Below are 22,555 nucleotides of genomic sequence, written 5' to 3'. Positions count from 1 at the left end.
GAGAGCCACACACACCAGCTTCCCTCACGCTCACAGCCACATGGGGGGGGGGGTACCACTAGTGTCCCGCTGTTACAGTTGGGAAAACCGAGGCTCAGGGAGGTCAGTACCTTTCGCAGGCTCACACAGCACCTGAGCCCCACCTGAACCCTGAAGACAGAGCCAGCTGGGCAGGCGGGAAAAAGACCCAGGGGTCCCCCAGCACAGCACAACTCCGTGACACCTGCCCTCTGGTGGAGCTGACGGGCCCGTGGCAGGGGGGGTACTGGTCCCTGGCGGGGGGAGGGGGGGCACACCCTTCGGGGGGCTGTGGGACAGGCCTGGGTGCCGAGGCCGCCAGGACTCTGGCCTCCCCGCTGGAGAGGTTGTGTGCACACGGTACACGCAGACCCGTGCACACACACGTACACACACGCCTTACGTGGTACCACGGGCACTGCCCTCCTGCCCAGGAAGAGGAACGGCTGAGTTCAGACGCGACACCGGAAAAGACTCAAACCATTCCCCCGCATGGGCAGGTGACCTGTGTAAGGGCGGGCCGCTTTCCAAACAAGCACCCACGTGACTTCCCGGAAGCTTCTCTACGCTGTCCTGAAGCACCAGATGCCTCTGGCGGAGACAGGACCAGAGAGTCAGTGGCATGCCCCCAGTGTGACCCAAATGTCGTGCACATGAGAAGCCCGAGGCCCAGAGCGTCCGGTCACCCCGCTGCACTGTGGGAAGCCAGGACCCCACACTGCCTGCCTGTCACACCCCAACATGGTCCAGGACGGCTCTGTTCTCCCCAGAAGGGGCAAATCCTCCAGGGCCCTCCTCCCCCAGGACGAGGGTCTGTGCTGGGGCCAGAGAGTCCAGAAGCAGGCGGTGTGCCCTAGGGGACCCTTGAGAGCTGTCAGTAAGGCCGGCAGGACACCCGGTCCTGTCCCACGGAGGGATCACTTACTCGGCACACGGTTGATGGCGCGGAGGGGCCGCAACACACGCACCGTCCGGATGGCGGAGAGGCTCACGTTGTGTCCATCCAGGGAGTACTCCATCATGCTGGTGGAGGGGCAGCGGGACACAGAGGCTCAGGGGGTGCCCACAGCCCCGGGGACAGAGGTGAGCACAGCCCTTCTCCAGGGCACCCGCCAGCTGAGGCCAGGAGGCCCAGGGCAGGTTGACCACACGTTGGGGGCCCAGTCCCTGAGCCGTACGCCGAGCCTCCCTGGGTCACCACTGGGGCCCCTTACTGCTCACCCCATCTGCCTGTCCTGCCACCCCCACTGCCAGCACAGGGAGCCCCAGGACCGCGACCCGCTCCCTGGCAGAGGCTCCCCACCCTCACCCTCCTCCCAGATTAGGCTTTGCCGGGGGCCCTGCAGAGGGCACCGCCCATCCTCCTTCCTGTTGGGCCCCAGGGGCTCCCAGCCAGGCTCGGTCAGGCACTGGCGCCACCGCGGGGCAGCCCTAGCTTTGGGGGCCAGGGGGTCCGTACCCCGCCATGACGATGAAGAAATCCAGCCTGTTCCACGTGTCGCCCAGATAGCACTTCTGCCCGAACAGCCCCAGGGCGACCATCTTGATGATCATCTCCACCGCAAAGAAGGCGAAGATGAAGTCGTCGAAGGCCTGGCGGGAGGCGGGGCCTGAGAGGCGGGGCCTGGGAGGCGGGGCCTGCACGCCCGCACCCAGGGGCTGCCCCCGCACGCCCGCACCCGGGGATGCCCACCACGGGCCCACCTCCAGGATGCTGCAGCGCTCCGACTGGCACTCGACGTCCTCGCAGGGCCGGAACATTCCCAGGGTCACGCAGTTGAGCATGATGACCAGCATGCTGACATGCTCGAACCACGTGCGGCAGGCGGTCGAGTTAAGGGTGGACGCTGGAGGCGGAGACGGCCGCGGGGCAGCAGGGCAGGGGGCGGGGGCACCCCTACGGCCGCCACGGTGCCTACAGGCACGTCACGTGCCGAGCCCTCAACAGCCCCCGCGCCCACCCCGTCGGCCAGGCCTCAAGGGGCAGAGCCCTGGCGCTGGCCACCGCGCGCAGTGACCGCTGCATCCCCGCGTGGGCCACTGCTGCCACCCCCGCGCTGTGGATGACGGCTGCGGCCCCTCTGCCAGGCTCTCCCCCCCAGCTCGGGTGTTCCAGAGTGAGGTCACACACTCGGTGCCCAGCCGGGACACCAACACACGCTGCGGACGCACACGAACCATGAGGGGGACTCCACGCTAAACCCCACGTGATGCCAGCAGGCGCGAGGTGCCCTGACCACAGCAGCTGGGATGACGGACGCGGGCTTTAGCTCAGCTCAGCGACTGTGCGTGGAGGACCCGCAGCCCTCCTGTGCGCCTGGATGGATGGGGGCCAGGGAGGCCACCCCAAGCGGCCTGCAGCGACCGGCCACCTCCAAGAGTGTCCTGCTGGCAGGAGAGCGTCCAGGTGGCGTGGGGGCCTCGGGAGCTGGGTCAGCAGCCACCCCCAGGTACTCTGCACCTCGGCCACCCAGACCGGCGAGAACTCCCGGGCATTCTCAGAGCAGCCACCAGGTGGCGCTGGGGCCCCACGCAGGCTGCACAGTGGCCTGGCCCACCGTAGCTGTCTCTGCGAAGGGGTGCATCCCTACACCCAGCCCAGCTGGATCCCCAGGAACTCAGGGAGCCCTGTGTGAGGCATGGGGAGAGAGCCAGACAGCACAGGGGACGGGGGCTCCACACAAACCCTGTGGACGCACGCACGCAGTCCTCGTGGCCCGGAGGGCTTGGCGGTACTCTGTGCACCGCCCCACCCCATGTCATCCCCACGGCACGAATCCCTGGACCCACCTCTGAGGTGGGCTTTCTGTGGGGCTGCCTGAGCTGGAGAACAAAGGGAGGAGAGCAATGGCCTAGGTGCCCAGAACCTGGGGCACGGTGGGGATAAGGCCTGGGGAGCTGAACGGGGTCAGAGACACGGGGCATGAAGGAGACTCTTCTGCAGGGGCTGGAAGCAGCCCGTGCCCTTGTCTCCCCCAGCCTCCTGGGCAGGGGCAGAGCCAGCAAGGCACAGTGCAGGGGCAAGAGCGGGTCAGGGCCAGCAGGGCACAGTCCGGCACGGTGCCAGGCCACCAGGGTAATTATGTTCCCGCCGAGAGCGCCATAATTACAGTTAATGGGTTCAGCAGTAACAAGTGTTTCTGCTGTGGTCTGGCTGCAGAAAAACAGAAATCAGCTTCCTGCTAAGGCGGCACCCTGGCCCCCAGGCCCCATGATGGGTTGTCCGGGAAGGACAGGCTGACACCCTGGGGGGTTGGGGGGGGGGGGTTCAGACAGCTGGGCTAACAGCAGCACCAAATAGCCAGGGTGCACCTACTGTGCATAAGCCTGGATCCATCTGGGGATCTTGGGGATCCCCTGCACAGATTGGGTCCCATGCTGTCACAGCGTGCTGAGGCTGCACATGGGTGCTGGTCCTCTCCACCCCTCAGGCACCACTCTGCTGGCCTCCCGACCTCTCTGTCCCTCCACTGCTGCGGTAATAGCTCTGTGGAGAGCTCACGCGTGGATAGGATGCGCGTGTGTGTGTGTCATGGGGACAGGGCTGTGGTCAGTGACACAGAATGGCTCAGCAGACTGGCCTGCAGGGAGACAAAGCCCCACATCCCCAACAGGCACGGCAGGTTGCTCCGGGCAGGCGACAGTGGGATGGTGTGAGGGAGTGCATCCCACCCCACCCCTCCTCCCTGACCCAGGTAGACCCTGGGTCTTGTAGGTGCACGCCCCGCCCCCATCTGGCAGGGAGGCAGCATACACGAGCCTGGGGCCCCCAATGTGCGTGTGCAGCCACCCGTGCAGGTGTGGGGAGTGTCTGCCTCTTTGGAACCGGGAACCCCCTCTCTCTGTCCCAGCACCCCAAGCTCTCCCAGGCTGGGCTGCCTCCCCAACCTGGGAATCCTGCTTCTCCAGCCTGCTTGCCTGACTTCTCCCAGGCTTGCACCAGTGCTCACTCAAGATCCCCCTGGAGACCCCCCTGTAGGAACATCCAAACCAGGGAAGGTGTCCTCAATGAGGTGATGAATGTGCATGGTGGCCCTGCACCTGTCCCAGAACAAACCCACCGGCTACCCCCAAGCCCCTAATCAGCACTGCCACAGCCACTCCCACCAAGCTGTGGTGTGGCCCCCGTTCTGGACCCTGGGGCACAGGGCCAGGCAGGGAATGAAGGGGTAGGTACAGGCATCTCCTGGCCTGGGGGATTCTTGCAGGGGACCTGATCTAGACCCCGGAGCTGGTGTCAGGCAAGGTGTCTACCCTCAACAGTGGGCAGGAGGCAGACTATTCAGTCCAGGAGCTGGGAAGGGCCCTCACTCCCCAGGAGGAGACACAAACCAGGCCCCCAGGAACTTGAAAAGACAGCTCTCCTGGGGGCCCCTGAGCTGGGGTCCTACCTCCCCTGTTCTTCCCAAACTGCTGGCAAGCCATGCCCGCCCACACGCTTCAGGTTCCTCCTGACGGTGCTGCTCCTGTGGGCCTTGGCCCGCCTGCCCCACCCATGAGGCATGTCCTGGGGCTCAAGACCCCTCGGGCAGGAGTCTGGGTACCCATCCTGGAGGGCATGAACACAGGTTCATCCAAGAAGTGGGACACTATCGGCGTGTGTGGCTGGGATAACCACGCCAGTCAGCATGGCTCCAGCACCTGGAAAGTTCTCCATCCATCACTGAGATCGCTCGCCCTTGTGGGGCTACTATGCTAGTGATACAGCCTCTATAGCCTCTGCCTCTCTCCCCCACAACCCCAAACACACACCTGGGAGGGAAGAGATCCTAGGGTCCTGCACTGGGGCCCCGAGACTTTGCCTCGGTCCGTGTAAAGCAAGGTGCACAGGAGCGTGTGTGGTCCTCACAGGCAGCACAGGTCCTGTGGACAGCCAGGAGGCTCCCCCAAGACAGGGGTCACAGGGATGAATCAGCCCCCCGCAACAGCAAGGCCACCTTCCTCCCCCATCACACCTTAGTGGGAAGCTGAGGACAGGCAGTGCCACCCAGCTACCCATCCAGAGCCCAGTGACTTCTGGAGACTTAATTACACAGATGGGTTTTCTGGAGTTTAATTAAAAATCCTTTAGGTTTGGAACCAACTTCTGCAAATTAGAGTCAATTTCCACCATGGGTCCAAGGAAGCCAAGCTGATGTGCAAGCAGGAGGAGGCAGCCACTCCTGCATAGGGAGGGGCCCACAGTGCTGCCCAGGGCCTGGCCACAGAGGCTCCGGGGGCTTGAGTCCAAAGCTGAATGAGATGGTCTTGCCCACAGGATCCCAGAGCCAGCAAGGCTCTGTCTGGCCAGCAGTGAGCCCTCTGACCTACACTCTTTGAGCGCCCTGGTCCCAGGGCCTCCCTCAGGGCTGGAGACCCCCACCAGCAGCAGGGGAGAGGTCCCGTCTGTCGGGAGACCCCTCAGGCGCCATGCCCACGCTGTGAGCCCCACACTCCGCACTCAGAGCCCTTCCAGTATATTCTGCCCAGCCTGGCCTGACGCCAGCCTTTCATACCTCCCCGCTCCCCTTCAGGCCTTTGCTGAACCAAGGCTGCACCACCTCCCCACTTCTGGCAGCCACGCCACGGCTGGCCCCCCACCCCTGGCGGGTGTGGAGGAGGGGCCCAGTCCTGTCCTGAGGCTCTCGGTGCCAACTTCCTGACCTCTCCGACCATGGCTCCAATGCACCCCACACAGACACCCCAATGCGAGGCCGCAGTGGCGAGGAGGTGGTGGCCGCTGTCCGTGGTGCTGAAGCGGCCCTGCCGGGGCTTGCTCAGGGCTGGGCCACTTGCGGGACAGCCCGGGGGATGCTGCTCGCCTGAGGGACTGAGGCTTTGCTGGGAACCGCTCCATCAATCCAGCCTTCCTCATTCTCAGACTCCCAGCTGGTTAAGAAAAGCACACCAAGAGAGTCTTCGAAGATGGCACTAGCCTGTGAGCCCCATCTCCTCCTGTCCCGGGCGTGGGCACTGGGTGGGAATGTCCCAGAAGCGGGGGTGACCCCAGCGGGGGTGACCGCAACAGGGCTGGAAGCCAGAAGGGGCTCATGGCCACTCAGCCCCCCCACTTTCACTGCCATCAGGGACCCTGATAGTCCGTGACACTGCCCCTCCCCAGTGACCGTGGTTTCTAGGGTCCCGGAAGCAGGTGGAGTTCCCCGCAGACGCCTGCACGGCACGGAGCAGTGTGGTCCAAAGGGTGGTCCTGGACCCCCGAGCCAAAGCCTCATTGTTAACATGCAGCTCCCCATGGCCACCCAGCTGGCTCAAGGCCCCAGACCCAGGGGGTGGGCCGTTTCTCCCCGTGCCCAGCTCTGAGCCAGAGGAGAGCCTGACACCGGCAATACCACTGCTTGCCCCTCCTCTTTTCTGAGCCTCGGCTTCCCCCCACCCCCATACGATGGGAGTGTGGCAGCTATATTTCAGGGGCTGAGGGAAGCACCCAGATTCCTTACCTTCTGTGGGAGCATCCAGCAGGCTCCATGTCCCCCCTACCCTCCCTCATCCCGAGAATGCCACTTCAGCTCCCCTGGCCGGCCCCACACACGAGGAGGGAGGGGATGTGGTGTTTTCACCAGAGGGACAGGGACAGGGGGCTGGACACCCCTCACTGAGAGACACACACCAACGGGGAACCCAGCAGCTGGAGGGGCCCCTCTGCAGGGCATGTGGGGACCAGGCCCTGATCCCACAGGCTGGGCTCCCTGAGGGGCTGTCAGGAGATCACGCGGATAGATCTGCAAAGCTCTGTCTCCGGAAGATGAGAAAGCCCCGTGCAGCCCAGCCCCGCCCACCGCCCTCCAGAGCAATCTGCTCAGCCAGCTAAGCTCCATTAGACCAAATCCACGACAGCTTGGCGTGAGTGTCCTCGTGTCTGGGGGGAGGGGGGGGAGGGGGGGCAGCGGGGCAGGAGCAGCAGGAAGCAGGGGGCCCAGGGTGGGGTGGGCCAGAGCCCCCTCCTCACCATGGCCTCAGCCAGGTCAGGTCCCCCGTCTGCCTGTCTGGGACCCACAGCAGCCGCCCCCGCAGCCGAGAGGCGGCCTTGGGCTGCTGTGATCCCCTGTACACGGGGAGTGCTCAGCCCAGACCCCCACGCGAGGCCCTCAGACACCAGCCTCGGACCCCGATGGGCCTTCAGTCTTCCTGGGTAGTGTGGACAAGTGGCCTGCACGGGCACATGGGGCGTAGGGGTCAGCTCAGCCAGTCCAGGGGCTCCACAGGTGCACATGCCTGCCCCAGACACACAGCGGCCGATGGAGGTCCCACATGCTGGGCCAAGGGCCCCACTCCGGTTGGACCACCGACGGGGCAAGCCCTTCCCAGCCCTGGGGGAGGTGGTGTGGGGCCTTCCGTGCCGCTGTGCACACAGGGCCTGCCGCCCCCGCCCCCCAGCCTTCATTCTCCTGAGCATTCAAGCTTGCTCTTCCATTTTGCTCCAGGAGAAAAGCGTATGTTTATTCATGGGGGAGAAAGCCCATCCTACAAGGGAAAACAATTCTGGGCCACTGAGAGCAGACGTCTACTGTACCCCACACGGCTGAGTGGGTGGCTGCAGACAGAACAGCTGTGGGGCCGGAAGAAACACCCCACGCAGGCCCGAGCCAGCCGCAGACCAGACCCTGGGGCCCCGTGGGCAGCACGGGAGACCCCAAGAACCAGCCCACGTCTCAGTCACGGCGTGGCCTTCCCCGAGTCCAGCCCCTCCCGGGCGCTCCACCCACACACCCACCGAGAGCCGGGCAGTTCCTGGGAACCAGTGAGGCTGCGGGCCCGGCGAGCCAGGAAGCACCACGCAGGGCCCCTGAACATCAGACCGTGTCCACGGACAGGGTGCGAGGCTGCAGCGGGGCCGCCGGCACTGGCGCAGAAACACATCCTGGGCAGACGGAGAGCCACCATTCATGAAAACAGCCACCACGTGGAGGCTCGCTCCTCTAGGACGTGGCTTGACACACGTGTACGAGAAGACACGGGAAAGTTCCGGCAGAAACCCTCACGGGGAGGGAGTGAGACAGGGTCCAGGCCGGGGCCGGGCTGATGGGGCTGGCAGGAGTCGTGAAGCCACTTTTGCTGCCCCCTACCCCCGCCCCCGTGCCCTCTCGGTCCCCCAGTTCAGTCTGTGTGATTACGCATCTTGCGTGTTCTTACCGGAGATACACGCGTGACGGGGCTTCCCCGACGCTTCCCCGCAGCCCCCATTCCTCTGCACCACACGCGGACACCATATCCAGCCCTCCAGGCGGGGCGGGCAAGACGGACAAGGGCTGAGCTTGGCGTCAGGGCCCTCTGGAGACGGCCAGTTCCACATGGAGCGTAGATGGCTGCTGGCAGCACCACGGACCCCATGTGGGCGCAGCTCCCACCCAGGCGCACCCCAGTTCCTCAGACCATCAGGTCCCCACATGGCTCGGCACACCCCGGAGAGAGGAGGGCCCTCTGACAGACCTGCACGGGCTCACGGTTGCCCACGGGAGGAAACAACCCAAACGTCCACTAACACACGCGCGGATAAACAAGGCGTGGCCCATCTGTACAGGGACACATCCCTCTGGCGGAGAAGAGGAGCGGAACCTCCGCACCTGCTACCACGTGGGTGAATGGCACGGGTGGGGCACTCGGGGACAGAAGCCAACGGAAGAGGACGAGGGTTGCGGGACCTGGTTCCAGGACCTGTGTTGCCTGTGTCCACAACAGGCAAATGTGGACAGACCATGGACTGGCGGCTGCCAGGGGCTGGGGGAGGGGGGCAGAGAGTGAGAGCTAGTGGGGACAGGTTCCCTGTGGGGTGATGGAATGTTCTGGAACTAGGAAGAGCGGGAGGTTGCACCGCACTGTTAACACACTGAACTCCCCAGGACGTGTGCGTTTCACCTCAGTGACTGAAACACACAGGGTACTGGGGATTCTTCTTGACCACTCCATCTTGCTGGAGCCTCCAACCTGTCCTTGCTGTCCCTCAAATCCAGGCGGAGACTCAGGACCGGCACCTGGGCGGGCATGGAGGGAACCTCCCCCCCCCCGGCTCCTCCGCCACGTGTCCTCCCTCCCTGCAGGGCGCAGCAACCCCCCAGCTCTGCGCAGATGGGCTCCCCAGCACTCCAGGGTCCCCCTGGTGGCTTCCCATCGTGGGTCCAGCTGCCCGTGGGGATGGCATTGAACGACGCCTCCCAGAGCTCACAGTGGACCAGGGTAGCCGGGCCCCTGGGACCCTTCAAAGGCAGAGCAGGAGCTCCAAGTAGGGTACTAAGGCAAAGCCACTTGCCATCCGCCCTGGGCTGTTGTAGCCCAGGGACACCCTTGACTCTCAAAAACCTGGCCTGGCCACCCCTGGTCCCGGCAGGGTCCAGGGCTCCAGCCCCACACCGCAGGGCCTCAGCAGGTCCACACCTGTGCACCTGCTAATGAAGCTCAAAGCCTGTGGGGACTCAGGCCTGGCGGGAGCCGCAGGCAAGGGTCTGCTCCCTGGTCTCAGGGGTTTTGGCAGGGCCCCTGCCCTTGGGGGACCCTGGTCTCCTGGGACTGACTCCTTCTCTGAAGCCCTGAAGGCCCCCTTGCTCAGCAGGTGTGGAGCGGAGACCTTTGGGGGCCCCGCCTGCACCCTATGGTGTGAACCACCCTGTGGTGGTCATCCATGTTCCTGCCGCCAGCATCCACCTTGTCATCAGTGGGTCCCCCGAAGTCTTATCGCTTCTGCCCCAGCCTGGGGGGTCAGGCACCACCTGAAGGGAGAGCACGCCCCCACCCAAACCCCGGGCAGATGTACCTTCCCTGGTTCCTGGTGACGATTATTCCATAAACACTCCTGCTTAATTAACTAGCGATGAATCAACTGATTAAGGCTTCAGCCGCCGTGACGGGGCCCAGCCCAGGGTGGGATGTTCAACTGCAGATTAGGGGGCCTCGGGGCGGTGGCACTGAACAGGAATGCGGGTGTGCCCGGGCTGGGCTCGCACACGCTGGGCCCCCAGGGAACATCTCGGTCATCTCAGCAGTGCTCGGGCTCAGCCGCTCAGACCTCTGCTGCACAGGCCCAGCACCCCTCACCAGGACTGACGGTGAGTGATGAAGCCGGTGTGGCCGAGACCCGTGGAGGACGGGGGGGGGGCCTGATGCTCTGGACAAAGCAGCTACCCGGCACCTGCCACCATGCCAGGGCGCCTCGTCTAACAGCTATGGGAACGGACGATGCCCCCGGGGCTCCTGGAGCAGGGCCTCTGTGCCACCAACCCTGATGCCCACAGGGGCACAGACCCCGTGCTCCAGTCTCATGTGGGGGCCTCTCTGAGGAGGGAGAAGCAGCCACTCCAGATCTCACCATGAAGGAAGTTTGTCTCCTGCCTGAGGTTGTTGCCATGACAACAGGCTGCTGAAAAGGTAAGGAGGGGGCTCTGGGAAGGGCCCCCCCCAGCTCACTCCCTCCAACAGCCCCCGGTCTCCAGCCTCCCCACCCACCCCTTAGGCCACCACCGCAAAATTTTAAGTGAGGGAAGGGGGTGGGGTCCCGAAGATCCTGTCAGCGTCTGGGAAGAAGGGGACAATGAGGGGAGGGCCTGGGGGCTCAGGCCAGGTGCGCCTGCAGGCAGACTATTTCGAAGTCAGAGACACGGTGGCCTTCTCAGCCTGTCCCCACCACACACGTCCACGCTGCACAGGAAGGGCCCTGGTTCCCTGTGGCCAACTCCCATTCACGCAACCCGTGGGGACACAGGACCCCTGCCCCAGCCAGCCACACGGGCCCTGGGGAACCACAGGTCTGCCGGCCCATCAAGAACTCCCTGGACGTGGCTCACCCAGCACCTTGGCGACAGGATCTGCCACAGCCACTGTGGGGGGCAGCGGTACCCGCCCCCCGAATCTGACATGGGCCCTGCCAGCCTCTGTGCTCGCCTGTCCCCTGGCCTCTCCCAAATGGTTCCTCTGCTCCGAGCCCCAGCCCCCTGCTGCTTCCCCTCCGGCCAGACTCAGGCTGCAAGGAGCCCTCCTCCCCACGCTGTCCCTGTCCCCATCCGCTCGCCCCGTCCCTAGGCCGGTGTGACTCATGCTCACTGAGCTTCAGCTGGGGTGGGGAGCCAGGAGAGCTGGCCAAACATGGAGCTGTTTGCTCTGGGCCTGCGGCTCAGGGTCACGTGGGGGGAGTTCAGGGGGGCCGGGCCGTTCCCGGGAGATCGCCTCCCCTGGGAAGACAAGAGGCTGTAGGCCCCCTCCCCATCGGAGCCGGCCACCCACCCCGGCCACCCACCCCGTGATAGGAGCTCATCACCCCACCCGTGCACACCTCTGGCCACTGGAACATTCTTTCTCTGTTCTGAGAGCTTCTCCCTGTACCGGCGGCCCTGGACACTTCCGGAGCTGTGCTCTGGGACTCCCCAGGAAGCCAGCTCTGACCCAGCAATGAACCCCCTTCCCTAACCCCTGGGCACGCCTGCCCCCGCGAAGCCCAGGGCATCCAGGGCTGAGGCCCACGTCCTGCCCAGCAGAGCCCAGTGCCTGGTTCTGTTCTGAGCAGTTCGTGGCACCGACGCCCCTGCTGCCGGCCTAATTTCTGAGCTCATCTGGGCACCGTGTTGTCCTCGCCCTAGCGGCATCCACACCCATCTGCCGCCGAAGCAGCCCCCTGGACCCCGGCCGAGTAGGGCCCAGGGCAGCCAGACCCTGGCAAGAGACCTAGTCTGTGCCCATGGCGTGCCTGTGCGCTGAGCACTGGAGACCAGCGTCTGGGCATGCATGTGTGCGCTCAGGTGCGTGTACTACCCATTCCTGTGTGCCGTGCATGCCCCACACACGTGCATCGGAGCAGAAGATGTGCGGGCAGAAGATCGGAGCAGAAGATGTGCTAACACGATCGGACACGTACAGCCGAGCTCACCTTGCCAGGAGGGGGGTTGGAGGTTGGCTCTTCTCCAGAAGAAAGAGCGCCCCCACCCCAGACAAAGCGAAACGCTCATTTACACAAACATCCTGGAGCCCGAGCACATGCCCACAGCTCCCTCTAACTGTGCACAATTTTAAAGACCATGCTAATTAGGAAGCGCGCTAATGTCTCTGCTTAGCTCTTAATAAGGAGCTTGATTTCGGGTTTTTTCAAGGCATAATTGAGTGGAAAAGCACCCCGTCTCCACTTCCAATTATCATCCCGCAGGAAGCCTGACTGTGCTGGCCACGGACCCTCAGGGAGACCCTGCCAGCCACTTGGTGGCGGCATGTGAGAGTGAGTTGGAGGCCCACAGCCCCCCTCCCAGGCCATTTTCCCGTCTGAAAGGGGATCTAGCCCCCAGCTCTGTTCCTTTCCTGTATCTCAAGCTCTCCTGATGGATCTCCACGTCACAGCTCTGGCTCGGTTCCTGCTGGAGCAGCTGAGGGCTTGAACACTCCTAGGACCCGGCCATCCCTTCGGGCTGGCTTTGTCCTGGATGCAGAAGGCGGGTGGACTGGCCTTGCCACGTGAAGCCTCCTTCCCAGCGAGGCTCCTCTGCGCAGGCTGGGGCCCCCTGCAGGGGGCTGTGCATAACCCCCCCCCCCCGACCTTGGAAGGGAAAGGCGTGGGTGGGGGGGGCACAGAGCCAGGAGGGCCCCCGGGGAGGAGGACAGACCGCCCATGGGGACAGGGCTTCGGGGCCTGCTCTGGGCAGGAATTCTCCAGGCCAGAAATAACTGCCTCGGCACCAGTGCGCAGCTGCCCAAGGCCCGAATTAGCGACCCCGGGGGACTGGACGCTCCTTCCCTGGGAACTCGGCCTGGGGAACGCGCCTACCCCACCCCCAGCCGGCAGGCCGCCCCGAGACCACGGCCCCAGGGTGTGTAGGGGCTGAAGGCAGCTCCCTCCAGCAAGAGCCCGGGGCCACACCCCAGCAGTGACCGACCCAGAGGCCGGGAGCCTGCGGGTGGGGCCTGGCTTCCCCAGCTCTGCCCCACGGAGGGCAGGGCCAACCCCTCATGGTCCCACGAACACCCGACACGTGCAGTGACCACCGCATCACATGCAGATATACATCTCTGCACACATGGGAGTCTGGCAAAGGGGCCCCCGCAGCAGGACTGTCCCCACGACCCTGCCCACGCCAGCCGGCCCCTCCCTGAAAATCCCAGCCTCCCCCCAGGCATTGCCTGGCAACTGGGCATTAAGAAGGAAGGGCAGGGGGCGCCTGGGGGGCTCAGTCTGTTGGGCATCTGACTCGATGTCGGCTGTGGTCACCATCTCATGGTTGGTGGGATTGAGCCCCGTGTCAGACTCTGCGCTGACTGCAAGGAACATGCTCGGGAGTCTCTTGTCTCCCGCTCTCTGTCCCTCTCCCGCTTGTACGCGCGCGCTCTCTCTCTCTCTCTCTCTCTCTCTCTAAATAAACAAACATTTAAAAAAAAGGAAAAGATGCTCCTCCATGACACCCCCCCCTCACCAACAGCTGGGCAGCCAAGGCCTCCTTCGGGGGGGGCTGGAACAGGGGAAGGGCCCCCAGACCTCCCACCCGAGGTCAGGGACCAAGTCCAGCTCCCCCCCCCCCCGACACGACACACCCTCTCCAAGGGCCCACAGGGCACCTTCCCCAATGTGCTGGTAGCCAAGAGCCCCCAGGCACAGGACAGTTAGGGGGCCTGCAGGGCACGGGGGCTTTTAAGTCCCTGGCAGGTTTAGGAAGTAGCCCGCCAGCAGGAGGGCTGAAGCGGGGACAGCCGCGGGGGCCACCCACTCTCCTGAGCCGGTCGCCCACTCAGTGATTCCTCCACCACCACTACCAGGCGTCCCCGTCAAGCCGGGAACCCTCGCACGGCACCGGTCCCACTGGATGGGGCCTGCCTTCTCGTCAGGGGCCCCGGGGCTGCCCAGAGGAGGATGTTTGGGCAGAGCCCCAGGCTCGGGGGCTGGAGGCCCCAGGACTGGGAGCAGGATCTGGAACCAGGACCGTGGTCCTGAGAAACCCGCCAGGGTGCGGACTCCCATGGTGATCAAACACCCGCCGTGGGAATCGTCCCTGAGCGGGGCAGAGGCTCAGGCTGGCCACTGGCCAGAGCCCACGACAGAGACCCAGGCGGGCCCTCCGTTCTGACTCCTGGAGAGAACCCGGGGTTGGGGCTCCTGGGGTAGGAGTCACGAGCATGTGCTCCCCACACAGACCTCTAGGGGCCCCTGTAGCCCCTGCTAGGGACACATCTGGTGGCAGACTGCCTTCCCAGCACCTGGCCCGGAGTTCAAATCCTGCCTCTGGAAGCAGCCCGAGCTTGGTTCCTCCCCCAAGGGCACCAACAGTCCAGAACCCGCCCGTAGGGCAGCCAGAGGGACCCCCGAAAAGGCTCACCCTGGGCGGAGGGGCAGAAGTCCATGGACTCTGACGCCTTGTTTCACGGTGGAGCCCAGAACCCAGGGACAAGAAAGCTCCTGGTCAGACAATAAGGTCAAGGCCCAGTGGGGTCGCCCGTCTTAACTGGGCCACCTCTTCTAGAGCTTGGAGAGCCCCCTGCACCCAAGCAGACCTCCCAAATGTGCTGCTCAGCCAAGCATAAGACTGCGGGCCCCAAGCCCTCAGGAAGGCCCAGGCAGCCACCCCTTACTCCTCACGGAGAGCCACTCCCCCAGCCCCTCAGCCCGGCACCGGACCCCAGAGGCCCTCTGGCCACGGAGGCTGGGGTGCTGGGCCTCGGGCCTCAGACCTGGCCCTCCTCCCACCACGTTATTAATAGCGGTGACATTTAAAAAGGATGGCCCAGAACCTCAGAATGCAGATTTCAAAGTGAAACCAGCTGAACTTGAGCTCAGCACCCGGTGCTGCCTCCATGCCTCCAGAGACCCCTGCCGACCCCTGCCCATCGCCTGGCCCTGACATTTCCACACTGCCGTCACCGCCGGCGTCCTCACAGAGCCCGTCCCAAGCCCAGGGCCGACGTCCCTTTGAGCTTGGAGGAATGGACAGAGCACAGCACGGTTCTGACCGCGGCTGAGGGTCACGGACATTCATCTCAAATAAGAAGTCACGTTCCAGCCTGGGCCGAGGGGAGGGCAGGACGCGCTCATTTGAATTGTCCTGGAGTCAAGGTGCAAAGTGTCCCCGGTGCCAGGCCATAGCCAGCTTCCTTGCTCAGCCACCAGCGATGGGCCATTCACTCCCACGCTAGACCTGCCCAGCCCCGTCCCCCGGCCTTCCTAGGGGCTGAACTGTGTCCCCTCCAAATTCCTATGTTGCAGCCCTAATCCCTAGGGCCTCAGAACGTGCCTGCATTTGGAGACAGGGCATTTTAAAGAGATGACTTATGTAAAATGGGGCCATGCGGGTGGGTCCTAATCCTACCCGACTGGTGTCTTTACAAGAGCGGCTCAGGATGGACACGAACACAGGGACAGCCACGAGAGGACACGGGGACGGGTCAGCCACTGCACACCAAGAGAGGTCTCAGGAGGAGCAGGCCTGCCACGCCTGGATCGCAGACAAACTTCTGCTGCTGGAGCCACACGATCAGTGGTCACTGGTAGTCATTACAGAAGTGCTGAGCACACAGACACAAGTCCCCAGGCGCTGTCACTTACCTGGGGGAACTTCCCTGTCCCCTTGGCCGGTCCTGGCTCACCCTGCAGCTGACCCCGATGCCCCGGCCCCACCAAGCTCCAGAAATCGTGGTGAAGAGACTTGGGGAGTGGCATTGGGGATCCTGATGCCCAGACAGACGGGACGGTTGGGACAGTTCAGTTTCTGAGCTCTTTGGCCCCGTCTGTCCCGAGGGGTGGGGGAGGGGCCCCAGCAGCAGCCAGGTTCTGCCACGATGGGTGTGGTACAAAGGGCTCCCGGGGACCAAGGAGGACCACCGGGGACCAAGCTCGTCACCACTTCCCACAAGAAGACCCAGCAGCCCAGGTCGTGCACGGAGAGGCAGGCTCCCTGAGCTGCCTGAGGGCACAGATGGCTGGCCCGCAGCTCCCTACAGACAGGACCCCCCAGACCCAAGCCCCCTGCCAGGCGGGCTGCACGCAGCGTTGGCCTCCGAAAAGCCACCAGGGTAGGCAGGTGGGGACAGGTGCCCCATCGCCCCGCGGGCCAGGCCTGGGTGATTCTGAAATGTCAGTGGCCATCCTCGGCACGACACGGGAGGGACATGTTCCCACGGGTGATGCCAGCTCCCAGTCAGGCAGCAATGAGAGTTCCGTGCAGCGGCACACGGGACGCCAACAGCCAGGGCAGCGGCGGCACAAATATTTCAAACAGCACGGCGTTGATGCTTCAAGGGCTGAAATCCTTTAAGTCGAGAGCCCCGCTGTGCCGTTAAGCCGGCCGACCTGCAAGAAGTCAAGGCCACCGCACGCAGAGACTGCTGAACGAGACGCACCCACGTGACTGGAGAGGAGGCTCGGGGGGCCAGGGGCCTGGCCACAGGGGCACCACCCCCTTAGAAGGACACCAGGATGTCCCCGAAGCACGGCAGCCCCGGGCCAGCTGCGGACAAGGACCCGGGGGCAGAGCCCAGGCGGCCAGGGGTGGTGATGGCGGGGGAACTGGTGGGAGACGGGGGCCCAGATGCTGCTGACACAGGTGCGTGTCAGTGGGGCCCGCCTAGCTGACGTGACCACCTGGGTCTAGTCCTGATGGGCCCCCCACCTGCAGCGCACCATCGGCTTTCCGCCTCGGGAACGCTCCTATACATCCCTCAAAACCCAAAGCGAGGGCCCATCCTCCAGAAGGAGAGGCCTCCTCTCTGCCTCACTGAGCACCTACTGTGTGTTAGGGACTGCTCCGGGTCCTGGACGCGGGAGGAGACGAGGGCCAGGAGGAGTAGTAAATGCAGTGGGCACAGGCCCACTGGGGGGGAGGGGTCCTCCGGGGCCTCCTCAGGGCACATGGTGCTCACACCTCACAGAGGAACAATCTCAGGACACCTCTGCACACACAGTAGGAAATCGTACCCTCAACAGGCTCTAGTCACGTGTGGCTTGGGCTCACATCTGCACACACGGCAGGCTCTCATTCAGCGGACCCCACCTCAGCCGGGGCTGTGGACGCAGGCTTCTGCACACAGTAGGGCTTCATATTCCAGGAGGCGCACGCGTCCCCGGTGCCCCGTGACCCAGCCTCCCCCCCCCCCCCCCCCCCGGGGGCCCCCCCCCCCCCGGGCCCCCCCGCCCCCCCCCCCCCCCCCCCCCCACCAACGCAGCAGACAGCCCGGCCGGGCCTGCCCACCTGCCCCAGCCGCAGGCCGGCCCTGGGGAGTCTCGCGGCTGAGCTGCGTGCCACTCGGCCCAGCCTGGCTCCCCTCCAGCCGCCCGAGTCAGAACTGACCCCCTAATAACTCGATCCATTATGTCGGAGCAGAGTTCCTGGAAACCAGCAGGAAGGGCAAGGCTTCTGTGAATCATCTGAGCCGTTTCTTTTAAACCAACAACGGGACGCCTCTCCCCTCCCCGTTGGCTGCTGCTGCCCCTTGCCGGGAGGCGGTGGGCGACCCGCTGGGTGGGGGCCGCAAGCAAGGCTGGACCCCAGCAGCCCGAGAGGAACCGGGTCATCCCTTCCAGAGCGCCAGGCCCCACCCCTCCCCCTCTGAGGCCTGGCCGAGCTCCTCCCACCCCGAGGTCAGCCTGCCTGGGGACTCGGGCCGCCTGCCAGTGGCAGTATCTGCATGATGGCACCTGCCCCCCACCCCCCTCCAGGAGACAGATGGTGGAGAAATCAAGGGTGGGCCCCAGGAGTGGGGGCCTGCCGGTGGCTGCAGGGCCCAGAGCGACCCACCCAGACTCATGGGCCCAACAGCCCGCTGCTGGGATGAACAGACGGGCCTGCCCCTGGTCCGGGCGGTGGTCAGGCCCCTGGGAACGCCGTCCACGTTCTCAAGGACGCCCGGGGACCCAGGCATTACATCCATCCCAGGAGGCGGCGTCTGGGAAGGGGACCACCACTGTTCCAGGCGGGCGGGGGTCCTGATCACCCCCACCCCCATCCCCCGGGGGAGCAGGGCTCCTGACCTAACCCCACAACAGCAGGAAGGAGCCCGGACTCCTCTCTGGAAGCGGGCAGTCGAGACTCACCAAACGGTGCAACGCTCTCTTCCCGCTAAAGCTCTGTGCTGTCACAAAAGAAACGCTATGTTAACACGTAACGGGTTTTTACCGTTCTACACGGATTCCTACGCGAGGACTTTCAGATCTGTTGCTCCTGAATCTGAGGAAAGTGAATGAGGAGACCACGCGCAGCACAGAGGCTCCCAGGCCGGTCCATCTGCAGACCCCGCGGTTTGGGACCTCCCGCTCCGGAGGGTGGCTCCGCTGTCGTCAGCTACCACGCTCCGCAGCATCTGGGCCTGAGTCACCTCGAGCCGAGGGCTCCCACGCGCCAGAGGACATCTTCCAGTGCCCAGCTGGGGGCTCGGGCCCAGCCCCACTGCCTGCTGGGTCCCACTGGTCGCGCTGCCCCCAGGTCCTGAACCCCTGGTCTCTCAGGGACCCTCCCCCTGACGGTGGCCGGCCCCTCCACAGTGTGAGTTCCGAGTGGCCTCCAGGGGCGACCACGCCACCACATGCCTCCGACGTCCACAGGGACAGAAGCTACATGAATGAACGCGTTGCCACACAAAGGGGTCCCCACGCCTCCAAGGAAGGGTGGCCCCATCCCGCCAAGACCTGCCCAAGGTTGAGCAGGCACCACAGGCCTGGGCCTGAGGGTTCAGGTGGGAACGGGTCCCACCCTTCCCGTGGCAGGCCCTGGCTGTGCTGGGCCCTGAGGCGACCCTTCCCGGGCAGGAGCCCCACAGCCCGCCCCCACCCCTGCCTCAAGGGCTGGCTGCCGGCAGAGGGCCGCACTGTGTCTCTGTGGCTGTAGGAAGCCAGCACAGAGGAAGCTGGTGCTTTCATTATAAATCCCGTAATTAGGGAATCCCCGAGCTCTGAGGAGCGCGGGCATGTGGTCGCCTGCTGTGCCCACGTCTCCGGGTTCCCGCCGCCAGGCGCATGGCGTGCTGCCCGGGGGAGATGGGCACAGCCCTGTGGGTGGGAGGGGGGCCCAGAGGGCGGGGACCAGCCGGAACCTGGGGATGCCGAGCTCCGGAGGAAACGCAAGGGCCGTTCTTTGCACTCGGACATGGAAGACACGTTTGGAGGAGGCTCTGACACCCCCTACCCCACTGGCACATTTCTGGAAGTTTCCACGAGGCTGAGGTTCAGCAGCGTGAGGCTTTGCAGTACGGCTGCAGGCTCCACGTGGAGTGGAGGTACCAGGGAGGCTGGACCGAGGTCAGCAGGAGGGCTGAGGGAAGGGCCGTCGTGGGGTCTGGAAAGCTTCAGGCTGGCCAGGGCCGATCCTAGTTTTGGCCTGGCCTTCGCCCCCCACCCTGGGCGCCCCCCCTAGGAAACCGGTGCCCCCCAAACCTCCAGGGCCTCCACCCACAAGAAGTGGGGTGCTGTCCAGGAGGCATCCATGAGGAAGAGGCTGCTGGGTGACACGGGGCCCCAGAGCACACCACGGGAGAACGGGTGGGCAGGCACCAGTGTGGGTGGAGAGCTCTGGACCATCTGGGGTGAGACCAGGATGGGGTGGCCAGAGCTGGGCTGAGGCCTCTGCACTGGGTAGGGGTGATGGGGGCTGGGGAGGATTTGGGAAGGGGGTGGGGGCTGAGCTGGACCTGGGGACCCGGCCAGCAGGGCCCCGCGAGTTGCCTGCGTGGGGCTGCACCGAGGGACCGAGGCAGCTCCTTCCTTCCCCAATCAGTGCACAGCCTGGTGGCCCCAGGGCTTGGTGGTCAGGAGCTGCAAGAACCAGGGCAACTCCTCCTACCCCCGGTGGCTGTGAGAGACCCCCTCAGCCCAGTGCCCTCCCGCTGTTACCACAGGGGGACGCCCCAAGGCTAGGACACAGCAGTGGCTGGGCACGCCCACACAGGAAACAGGACAGCAAGGTGTCCCCCCCCCCCCCCCCCCCCCCCCCCCCCACCGGCTCGCCCCAGCCCCGGAGGCCCCAGGGCCCTCTCACTGCCGAAGCCCCGCCAAGAACCCTCTGCAGAGCATGTGCTGGCAGGGGACACCAGAAGGGGTGCAAACCCGGTTGGCATGGCAACCAGGAAGCCAGCCGGGGCCTCAAGCAGATTGTTGAGCGCCGGGAGAAAAATGTATTTCCTAATTAAAGTCGGAGAGACAACGGTGATCCTGGGGCAGCATTGGTGACTTGGAGAGAACTCTGCTCAGGGGAGCGGTTTAGACGCTTTTAATGACCTGGTCCCCGCCCCCTCCCTCCCCGTGTCTCTCTTTTACGGTAAAACTCCAGACAAGACCAGAGACCACAGCAGAGTCGGCCAGGCTGCCAGATTCCTCAAAGCTCCCAGGTCCCATGGGCCCGCCCCCTGCAGCCCTGCTCCTGGGGGGCCAGGCCGCAGACCCCCAAAGGGCCGGAGGGCATGGGGAGGTGTCCACCCCTCTTGAGGGAGCAGGTGGTGCCTGGCTGTCCACACAGAGATACGTGGGGGGGCGGAGGGCTGGCTGGGGGTGCTCGGTCCAGAGGCGAGGTCCCCCCTCCCCATGCCCACCAGGCAGCTGCAGTGCGTTGGAGGCGGGAGGCGCCCTCGGAGGTGGGGGGGGGGCACCGTCTCTTCCCGCCCGCCCTCCAGAGCTCTGCAGATAAACAGTCTAAATTAGGAATTAAAACATCCCTTGTTCCCACCAGCCGGCAGGCCGTATTTCAAACGTGCAGGAAACACCCCGGCCGCTGCCTGGAGCCCCAAACTTCCTAACATAATTCTGCAAGATCTCCAAGGCAGAGGGGAGGGGGCTCGATGGGGCACAGCTCAGTCACCTGGGGCCAGGACTATCTGAGCCATGGGGCACAGGCTGGGGTCCTGGGGACACCCCCCTCCCCGCGCACACTGGAGTCAAGCCACCCTGCCCCGGCCTCCCTTCAGCCCCCAAGAAGAGGGGCAGGGGAGCGCGTGGCCCCACAGCTGGGCTCCTCCAGCTGGCCCCCTGGGAGGTGCCTGGGGCACCGGGTGCCCATTGGTGGAGGGCACGGCGCTGAGAACCACCACCCTCCTGACCACCCGGCTCTCTGCCCAGGAGGAGGCCTGGGTGGGCACGGGGCAAAGACTCCCACGCTCACGCACGGCCTGGGGCTCCCCTGCACTGAGGCTTCCTGCCCCCCCCCTGCTCCCAGTGGGACCTGCGGGGGCCCTGCCTGGAAAGGGGCACAGCTCTGGGACAGAGGGAGCTCCGTGGCGGAGAACAATCCTCCGACAGCAGAACTTAGGGCCTCGCTCCAGAGTTCCAGACGCCTGGCCCTGAGCTGGGGGCCGCCTGCTCCGGCAGGGGCCCGCGGGTGGGCCTGGAGGCAGGCAGGGGAGGGTACTGCGGCTGGTAGGGGGGCCGCCACCTTCCTGGGGGTGGTCCTGGGAGAGGACCCGGGGCCAAGGCAGAGATGGGGGGAGGCAGCGCGTCAGGAGCTGAGGGGCGGGGTGTGGGGGTGGGCTTCTCTGAGAGCCTCCTGTCCGGCATCTGAGTCTACCCCAGGGCACGAGGACCGGGTGACTTCTGGTGCGTCTGCTCCAATCTCTTCACCAACACCCTACGCGGGGCCCCTGTCCCCCCACACCCATCGGTCCCAGCCACAGTTGGCAGTGTGCACACGCCCACAGCAACCGTGAGAGGGACGCGGTCTGACCCACAGGGGCCAGACGCCAGGGTGCATGCCAGGGACCTGGCCCTGAACGCCACCCAGTCGCCTCGGGCCGGTGTCGGGGGGGCCACACGGCCCCCGCGAGACACCCATTCTCAGGCCACTCACCGAACGTCTGCTCTGACCCCCCGGCCACAGAGGAGTCGCAGCTGCCCAGGACCTACCACCGCCTTTGACGGAAGGCCCACTTAGCAAGTTGAAGTCGACATTCCTTCCGGAAGCAAAACCTGACGGTGCTCAGAAGCAGGACTGAGATCCCAGTGGTGAGAAAACACGGGCTGTACAGACGCCCACGGGGCCCCCCTGCACGCCTGGATGCAGCTGGACAGCAGGGTACCGCTGTCCCACCGATCCTGGTCTGATGTGGGGCCCCGGTGGCCCCAGGCATGAAGCCACCAGGCTGCCAACTCCAGGGAGCCGGCCAGGAGCACGTGGCCATGAGAGGCCCCTGGGGGACCACCCTCTGACCTAATGGCCGACCCTCGGCCCACGGTGTCAACCCAGGGAGGGGACACCCTGAGGGTGAGGCGGACTGGTGGCGGGGACAGGGAGCCACTCAGGCCTCGTGCCTCTGCTCCCTGCCTGCACCCATCCATCCATCCCCTCGCCGCTCACCTGGGCAAGTGGACCGATTTCCAGACCCTTCTCCACCACCCAGGACCTCACAGGCCACCAGGTGGCCGTCATTACTGCGTGTGGGATAAGGCACCAGCCTCCTCTCCTCAGGACAGAGGTCCCACGGCCTCCTGGTTGGTGCAACATGAGAGAGTCCAGGCCTCGTGGGACCTGAACAGACCGATGCAACCACGGGCCAAAGAGTTCCAGCAGCGACGTAGACAGCTGAACATGTGACACCTCCCTCCCTTCTCTGCTCCCCACTCCCCAGTGGCCCCCCGACATCAGGAGATCACTCTGCTATCTGCAATTCTCTA

General features: G+C 65.0%; 1 protein-coding gene across 1 annotated transcript; it reads right to left on the bottom strand.

The window, feature by feature from the left end:
- Positions 1–871: 871 nt before the first annotated feature.
- Positions 872–4,443, bottom strand: LOC125928441 (voltage-dependent T-type calcium channel subunit alpha-1H-like). The gene is made up of 5 exons (XM_049639139.1): positions 4,410–4,443; positions 2,809–2,841; positions 1,723–1,865; positions 1,478–1,611; positions 872–1,041 (listed from the first exon to the last, which is right to left on the bottom strand). The coding sequence occupies exons 1-5, from the start codon at positions 4,441–4,443 to the stop codon at positions 936–938; spliced, it is 450 nt and encodes a 149-aa protein (XP_049495096.1). The 3' UTR covers positions 872–935.
- Between the last annotated feature and the right edge of the window lie 18,112 nt (positions 4,444–22,555).

This window comes from Panthera uncia, chromosome E3, assembly GCF_023721935.1.
Source record: "Panthera uncia isolate 11264 chromosome E3, Puncia_PCG_1.0, whole genome shotgun sequence".
Taxonomy (NCBI): domain Eukaryota; kingdom Metazoa; phylum Chordata; class Mammalia; order Carnivora; family Felidae; genus Panthera; species Panthera uncia.
The sequence above is the reverse complement of the archived record's forward strand: the minus strand, read 5'-3'. Positions and strand labels throughout refer to the sequence as shown.

What these genes read in the sequence shown, in the direction of transcription:
- LOC125928441 (XM_049639139.1), bottom strand. Translation starts at nt 4,443, where the DNA reads ATGGCTTGCCAGCAGTTTGGGAAGAACAGGGGAG. An exon ending in GTTTGGGAAGAACAGGGGAG is followed by an intron (nt 2,842 to 4,409) that starts GTAGGACCCCAG and finishes TTTGTTCTCCAG; the next exon opens with CTCAGGCAGCCCCACAGAAA. An exon ending in AGCGCTGCAGCATCCTGGAG is followed by an intron (nt 1,612 to 1,722) that starts GTGGGCCCGTGG and finishes GCCTCCCGCCAG; the next exon opens with GCCTTCGACGACTTCATCTT.